Source organism: Tupaia chinensis, unplaced genomic scaffold, assembly GCF_000334495.1.
Source record: "Tupaia chinensis unplaced genomic scaffold, TupChi_1.0 Scaffold143740_1, whole genome shotgun sequence".
Lineage (NCBI taxonomy): Eukaryota > Metazoa > Chordata > Mammalia > Scandentia > Tupaiidae > Tupaia > Tupaia belangeri.
The window spans coordinates 39,348-48,226 of NW_006203589.1; the positions used below are offsets into that span (position 1 = coordinate 39,348).

Sequence of the window (8,879 nt, forward strand, 5' to 3'; positions counted from 1 at the left end):
GGAGACCCAGCCTGAGGGTTGGCCGCTGTCCCCGCCACTGTCGCTTTCTGAAGGAGCCAACTAGAAAGTAGATGATTGGATTAATGCTGCTGTTAATAGCTGACAAAACAAGTAAAACCAAAGGAATATCACAAAATAATGATTTTAAATAATTTTCAATCCAGAATAAGAGGAACCAGTAAATGCCGAAGGGAAGGCCAAAGAGCAGGAAGGCCAGTACGGTGAACAGGATGACCATGTAGAGACTGGTCAGCGGTATCCGTCTGGAACTGCAAAGGATCTTGGCCACCAGCATCAGGCTGGACCCGGAGAGAACAACAAATAAAAAAGTCAGCCACCCGAATGTGAGGAAATCAAATACCTTGCACCACTTATAGCTAAAATCTGTGAAAAGGAAGCCACAATAATTGCCTTCAAGGGTGGCCATCAGCAGAGAGAGTACCCAGAGCAGGATGCACATAGCTGCGGACAGGTGCCTCGGGCGGTGGCAGCGGTACCAGATGGGGCACAGGACCGACAGGCAGCGCTCGGTACTAATAGCACTGAGAATGCTCAGACCTGCGATGTAGGTGAAGGTCGACATAGTGTTGAAGAATAATGGGATGAGTTCCTCCTCATAGAATAAGACACTGCTTGTCAGGTAGATGAGTTGCTCCACGGAATATGCAAAGGCGAACCCAAGGAAGAGGAAGTCCGCCCCGGCCAGGTTGAGGATGTAGACTGTGAAGGCATTCCTTCGCAAGCTCAGGAACCAGAGCACAATAGCGTTTGCTGCCAGTCCAAACAGGGCAATGGTGATTTTCAGCAAATTCAGGTTGAAGGTCATATTGAAGCAATATGTAGCATTGGTTGTACCTAGGGATATCTGGTTGATTGCACTCGTTGCTGTCATTTCAGTTTCCCTGGTTGAGGTTGTGTTCATGTTCAGAAGCCCTCCACTGGTTCCCCTGGGAACACAAACAAGATTTAAGCTGTTGATGAAGGATTCCAGATTCTCAGGACCACTCTGTTACGTGAGAATTACTGTCTGAGTGGTACAGGGGAAGCCAACAGAGACTTCCAAAAATTATCAAAGACAGGAAGTCATAGCCCCAGGATTCTCACCAACTCTAAAGCCTGGACTCTCTCTACTACAATACAGGTGTCTCTAATGACTTGGAAATGTTCCGTGGTCTAGACACCTCCAGTCACTGTCTTAGGGCATATTATGCACCATGGACGCAGGAGAAGATTCTGGCAGGCCACCCAAGGAATGACAAGGCACTGGGTAAGGGATCTTTTGTCCTGGGACAGAGGTTTCTGCTTAGGAGCAAGAAATTGGAAACCTCAAGCATGATTGATGGCCAAACTCAGTGACTGAGAAGAGTCAGACTACCAGGGAGAAAGGAGATCATGACTAGGGATGTGTGACCTCGTGTTAGAATCTCAGTGAGGATTGTAAACCTTCCAGGCAGGACATGTCTCAGTATGTCTGCTTTATGAGGACATGGGTTTACAAGGAAGGGCTTCCTCTTGTCCAGTGGTATGTCCCAATGCTTAGTTTTGTGTGTGGCTCACAGCAGGTAGTCAAGAATTTTTAATGAAAAAAAAAAAAAGAATGAACGAAAGAAAGGAGAACCTAATCGTATTTGGAAATAATGAATTGAGTTAAATGTCAAAAAAATAAATAAATAAAAAGGAAATGAAATGAGTCATCAGAAAACACACATTTTTAGAAAAGAATTATTGGGGTATAAATCATTCTTTCATGCTCATTTATGAAAAGTTTTGGGTACAAAGACATGCTCTGAAGATGTCAGGTGGGAAGCAGAGAACAACTCACAAGTAGGTGAACAGTAGCAGCTGACAATGACTCATTGGTATTATGCTTTTAATATTTTACATAGGCTTATCAGGTAAGTACTATTAGTATTCTTATCTTACATATGAGCAAGCAAAGGCACAAAGAGTTGAGTGACTGGCTCTGGTCTCAGTCCAAAAAGTGGCAGAGATGAGATTTGAATTCATGGGCCTGTGTTAGAGTTCTCACACTTCATCAGCCCTCATCTCCACTGCAGAGTGCTGTGTTGACTAAATATAGAGGGGACAGAGGATGAAGCTTTTATGCTCAAGGCTCATAAATGGCAATTCATGTGTGTGTTTCATTAAACCGGGATAGGCAACTGTTGATAAACGACAAGCAGAGAAGTTTCTGAAATATGAAACATAAAAAGGGTGCTGGAGGACAACAAACAACAAACCCTGGAGCACAGGAGCCCCTCATGCCTCTGAATAGGACTCTGTGAGTCCTGACTGTCCAGGACCCAACCAGGACAGGAGGCTCCAACAAGAACCTCTGGGAATGATGACGGAATGCACCATCACGCGCTCTGTCAGTCTTGTAGCCCCGGTGAGCCTAATGAGGATGCAGTGGAAGACCAAAACTTTGGTTATCCTCCTTCAAGGCACTTTGGCCTTTTTGCCATGTGGGGTCCAGCCACCTTAACCTTCATGCCACCTGTGGGCGCCACCTTGGCCTTCTTATTTATGGTACTGAACAAAGTTTGCAACTTTATTTATTTCTTTTTATAAAGCAAAAATCACAGGACTTTTTTTACTAGCACAGAGAACTTTATATTCTTTTGTCTGTTAAACGCTTCTTCTCTTTTTCCTTCCCACCTACTCTCCACCATGCATTCCCCTCTCAGTCTCTGGTATCTACACTCATTCTCTCTGCTATCATATCTTCAGATCTTTCCATTTCTGCCATGGAGTGCAGACATTTGGGGCCCATTGAGTGGGCAACTCTGTAGTTAAGTGTTTTCTTTTTTATCTTTTGTCTTGCTTGTTAAACTCACAGCTCTATAATTTTTAGAACTGCCTGGTTTGTGTTACTGTTGTTCACTGTTTTATCCCCAGCCTCTAACACATGTCCCTTAGGGACTATCTATGTTAATAATGTTAGTTTTGACAAGGAGATAAAAAGATATCTAAAATTGGGGCCGGCAGTGGCATGGTGGTTAAAGGCGCTGGACTCCCACATGGCTGACTACGGTTCAAGTCTCGGACCTGGTGGCTTGCTTTCTCACTTCCTCTCTCTTACTCTGTCTCTCTCTGATCAAACTAGAAAATAATAGTGATAATAATAATAAATAAATAAAATAATTCTTTTAAAAAAAGATATCTAAAATCACATGGTGAGAAGCAGGTCCGTTATCAGTCCTGTCTCTCTGCAAGGCGTTTCCAGTGTTTTGTCTCATCATTCACTATGTGAGGAGCTCCATGTGATGAATCTCCATGTGGGCACAGATTCTGAGAGAGAATCGGAGATGAGAAACTTAATTGTTCCAAATTGCTGTTCTTTTCTTTTCAAAATTTTGAAAGAGTTAAAGCAGGAAAAAAAGAACAACACACTTTTCTGTTTTCCCTTCATGTTGATGGCACCGTGTAACTAGTGCTGGCTAGTGGGAGGTGAGGGGATTGCTGTAATCAACACCTGGTTCATTAACGCAACTGGTGTGGTCTCCTTTCCTCTCCTCTTCTTCCCTACATTGGACTGCTGAAGTGACCTGGAGCTTAGAAAAATCACAAGAATAGAGATGGGGAGGTAGCAGATGGTAGGAAATCCTGGTATCCAACATCTTGAAGTCGCCAGTCCACATTCAATAAATTTTCTCTCTTGTTTAAGTTACTATTATAATAAGTTTATCTTTACAGCATCAAATATCATAAACTTAAAATACTTACAAATACCTATGTTCCCCACCTTAGTTTCTTACTAGATCTCCTGTTCTCAAGTAATTTGATGATAGTGAGAGATTATGTCAAAGAAATGGCAGTACACAGGGAGGTGCATATGGTCCAACAGAGAAGGAGTAAACTGAAAAACAGATCCAATTACACTGAGGTAGAAAAATTCCCAGGAGGGACCGGCAGGTGATGTGGTGGTTAAGGATGCTGGATTCCAACTTGGCTGACCACAGTTCGAGTGCTGGACCTGAAGACTTGTTTTCTCACTTTCTTGCGCTCTCTCTCTCTCTCTGCTCCTCTCTGGTCAAATTAAAACTAATTAATTAATTAAGTTAAATAAAATAATTCTTACCAAAAAGAAAAGAAAAGAAAAGAAAAGAAAAAGTCCCAGGAAAGACATACTGTGGGGAGGCTATAGAAAGAAGTAAATATTTTTCCATTAATGTCAAGATCTTATTTCCAACCCTCTCTATGCTTCTGTGAGTCCACAAACGGACATCGCTATGCCTTAACTACACGACCAGTTTGTTCTTGCTCCTGGTTTAATTCAGTCAACAGAACACACTGAGGAGATCAAAAAGCAGTGTCAGTGTGGAGGGTTCTAATTCCTGGCTCTCTCTGGAAGGCTGTGAGTTGGCAGTGGCAGTGTTGCTTTACCTAAAGACACAGCTCCTGCCTAGTGACCCTGTCCCAAAATCTCAGCTACAGCTACAGCTAGGTAGAGCCTGCTCTGAGTTTTGGTATTTAATTTCTCTCCATTGTTATTTTAAACCTAGCAGTGTAAAAGCTCCCCAGTATTGCTTTCCATGGTGTTTATGTTGAACCTGGTGAGTTAAACAGACTGTCCCCATGTGACTTTCTGTAAACCTGCCCACATTGATCAATGGTCCCTTAATTAAACTCTTCTCAATCATCCCATTTTAGACTATTTACTTCTGGAGCTTTGAGAGAAACACAAAGAAAAAGAAACTTTGTAAAGCAAATAAAAGAAGGGGCTGGGTAATTAACAGCATTTTAGTTGTGAAAAGCATGCATACACCCTATCTTCCTTCTTAAATTATGGAAACCAGTAGATTTCTATTCAAGTTAGCATTTGAATGGTTGGAATGTGGTTGGTAAGAGGATGCAAGAGGAAGGAAGGGTCTTGGTTTATAGCATACTTAGCTCCCAAAGCCCAGTCCTACAGCATCCACAATTGACAAGAGGGAGCTACAAGCCTCCTGTTTTGTCCTGCTGAAGCCACGATCGGATGAAGCTTTTATGCTCAAGGCTTCATAAATGGCAATTTATGTGTGTGTTTTATTAAACCAGGATAAGCAAATGTTGTTAAACAACAAGCAGAGAAATTTCTGAAATATGAAACATAAAAAGTTCAGGTAGAGGACAACAAACAACAAATCCTGGAGCACAGGAGCCCCTCATGCCTCTGAATAGGACTCTGAGTCCAGACTGTCCAGGACCCAACCAGGACAGGAGGCTCCAACAAGAACCTCTGGGAATGATGACGGAATGCACCATCACGCGCTCTGTCAGTCTTGTAGCCCCGGTGAGCCTAATGAGGATGCAGTGGAAGACCAAAACTTTGGTTATCCTCCTTCAAGGCACTTTGGCCTTTTTGCCATGTGGGGTCCAGCCACCTTAACCTTCATGCCACCTGTGGGCGCCACCTTGGCCTTCTTATTTATGGTACTGAACAAAGTTTGCAACTTTATTTATTTCTTTTTATAAAGCAAAAATCACAGGACTTTTTTTACTAGCACAGAGAACTTTATATTCTTTTGTCTGTTAAACGCTTCTTCTCTTTTTCCTTCCCACCTACTCTCCACCATGCATTCCCCTCTCAGTCTCTGGTATCTACACTCATTCTCTCTGCTATCATATCTTCAGATCTTTCCATTTCTGCCATGGAGTGCAGACATTTGGGGCCCATTGAGTGGGCAACTCTGTAGTTAAGTGTTTTCTTTTTTATCTTTTGTCTTGCTTGTTAAACTCACAGCTCTATAATTTTTAGAACTGCCTGGTTTGTGTTACTGTTGTTCACTGTTTTATCCCCAGCCTCTAACACATGTCCCTTAGGGACTATCTATGTTAATAATGTTAGTTTTGACAAGGAGATAAAAAGATATCTAAAATTGGGGCCGGCAGTGGCATGGTGGTTAAAGGCGCTGGACTCCCATATGGCTGACTACGGTTCAAGTCTCGGACCTGGTGGCTTGCTTTCTCACTTCCTCTCTCTTACTCTGTCTCTCTCTGATCAAACTAGAAAATAATAGTGATAATAATAATAAATAAATAAAATAATTCTTTTAAAAAAAGATATCTAAAATCACATGGTGAGAAGCAGGTCCGTTATCAGTCCTGTCTCTCTGCAAGGCGTTTCCAGTGTTTTGTCTCATCATTCACTATGTGAGGAGCTCCATGTGATGAATCTCCATGTGGGCACAGATTCTGAGAGAGAATCGGAGATGAGAAACTTAATTGTTCCAAATTGCTGTTCTTTTCTTTTCAAAATTTTGAAAGAGTTAAAGCAGGAAAAAAAGAACAACACACTTTTCTGTTTTCCCTTCATGTTGATGGCACCGTGTAACTAGTGCTGGCTAGTGGGAGGTGAGGGGATTGCTGTAATCAACACCTGGTTCATTAACGCAACTGGTGTGGTCTCCTTTCCTCTCCTCTTCTTCCCTACATTGGACTGCTGAAGTGACCTGGAGCTTAGAAAAATCACAAGAATAGAGATGGGGAGGTAGCAGATGGTAGGAAATCCTGGTATCCAACATCTTGAAGTCGCCAGTCCACATTCAATAAATTTTCTCTCTTGTTTAAGTTACTATTATAATAAGTTTATCTTTACAGCATCAAATATCATAAACTTAAAATACTTACAAATACCTATGTTCCCCACCTTAGTTTCTTACTAGATCTCCTGTTCTCAAGTAATTTGATGATAGTGAGAGATTATATCAAAGAAATGGCAGTACACAGGGAGGTGCATATGGTCCAACAGAGAAGGAGTAAACTGAAAAACAGATCCAATTACACTGAGGTAGAAAAATTCCCAGGAGGGACCGGCAGGGGATGTGGTGGTTAAGGGTGCTGGATTCCAACTTGGCTGACCACAGTTCGAGTGCTGGACCTGAAGACTTGTTTTCTCACTTTCTTGCGCTCTCTCTCTCTCTCTGCTCCTCTCTGGTCAAATTAAAACTAATTAATTAATTAAGTTAAATAAAATAATTCTTACCAAAAAGAAAAGAAAAGAAAAGAAAAATTTTAGTCCCAGGAAAGACATACTGTGGGGAGGCTATAGAAAGAAGTAAATATTTTTCCATTAATGTCAAGATCTTATTTCCAACCCTCTCTATGCTTCTGTGAGTCCACAAACGGACATCGCTATGCCTTAACTACACGACCAGTTTGTTCTTGCTCCTGGTTTAATTCAGTCAACAGAACACACTGAGGAGATCAAAAAGCAGTGTCAGTGTGGAGGGTTCTAATTCCTGGCTCTCTCTGGAAGGCTGTGAGTTGGCAGTGGCAGTGTTGCTTTACCTAAAGACACAGCTCCTGCCTAGTGACCCTGTCCCAAAATCTCAGCTACAGCTACAGCTAGGTAGAGCCTGCTCTGAGTTTTGGTATTTAATTTCTCTCCATTGTTATTTTAAACCTAGCAGTGTAAAAGCTCCCCAGTATTGCTTTCCATGGTGTTTATGTTGAACCTGGTGAGTTAAACAGACTGTCCCCATGTGACTTTCTGTAAACCTGCCCACATTGATCAATGGTCCCTTAATTAAACTCTTCTCAATCATCCCATTTTAGACTATTTACTTCTGGAGCTTTGAGAGAAACACAAAGAAAAAGAAACTTTGTAAAGCAAATAAAAGAAGGGGCTGGGTAATTAACAGCATTTTAGTTGTGAAAAGCATGCATACACCCTATCTTCCTTCTTAAATTATGGAAACCAGTAGATTTCTATTCAAGTTAGCATTTGAATGGTTGGAATGTGGTTGGTAAGAGGATGCAAGAGGAAGGAAGGGTCTTGGTTTATAGCATACTTAGCTCCCAAAGCCCAGTCCTACAGCATCCACAATTGACAAGAGGGAGCTACAAGCCTCCTGTTTTGTCCTGCTGAAGCCACGATCTTAAGGATGCTGGATTCCAACTTGGCTGACCACAGTTCGAGTGCTGGACCTGAAGACTTGTTTTCTCACTTTCTTGCGCTCTCTCTCTCTCTGCTCCTCTCTGGTCACATTAAAACTAATTAATTAATTAAGTTAAATAAAATAATTCTTACCAAAAAGAAAAGAAAAGAAAAGAAAAAGTCCCAGGAAAGACATACTGTGGGGAGGCTATAGAAAGAAGTAAATATTTTTCCATTAATGTCAAGATCTTATTTCCAACCCTCTCTATGCTTCTGTGAGTCCACAAACGGACATCGCTATGCCTTAACTACACGACCAGTTTGTTCTTGCTCCTGGTTTAATTCAGTCAACAGAACACACTGAGGAGATCAAAAAGCAGTGTCAGTGTGGAGGGTTCTAATTCCTGGCTCTCTCTGGAAGGCTGTGAGTTGGCAGTGGCAGTGTTGCTTTACCTAAAGACACAGCTCCTGCCTAGTGACCCTGTCCCAAAATCTCAGCTACAGCTACAGCTAGGTAGAGCCTGCTCTGAGTTTTGGTATTTAATTTCTCTCCATTGTTATTTTAAACCTAGCAGTGTAAAAGCTCCCCAGTATTGCTTTCCATGGTGTTTATGTTGAACCTGGTGAGTTAAACAGACTGTCCCCATGTGACTTTCTGTAAACCTGCCCACATTGATCAATGGTCCCTTAATTAAACTCTTCTCAATCATCCCATTTTAGACTATTTACTTCTGGAGCTTTGAGAGAAACACAAAGAAAAAGAAACTTTGTAAAGCAAATAAAAGAAGGGGCTGGGTAATTAACAGCATTTTAGTTGTGAAAAGCATGCATACACCCTATCTTCCTTCTTAAATTATGGAAACCAGTAGATTTCTATTCAAGTTAGCATTTGAATGGTTGGAATGTGGTTGGTAAGAGGATGCAAGAGGAAGGAAGGGTCTTGGTTTATAGCATACTTAGCTCCCAAAGCCCAGTCCTACAGCATCCACAATTGACAAGAGGGAGCTACAAGCCTCCT

At 41.8% G+C, this 8,879-nt stretch overlaps 1 protein-coding gene across 1 annotated transcript in view; it reads right to left on the reverse strand.

Annotated features, from left to right (window-relative positions):
* Positions 1–8,879, reverse strand: part of LOC102498331 (mas-related G-protein coupled receptor member X2) — an 11,313-nt gene that overhangs the window by 427 nt on the left and 2,007 nt on the right. The window contains exon 3 of the mRNA XM_027766844.1: positions 12–947. Coding sequence (XP_027622645.1) covers positions 12–947 — 936 coding nt within the window. The remainder of the gene's footprint in view (positions 1–11; positions 948–8,879) is intronic.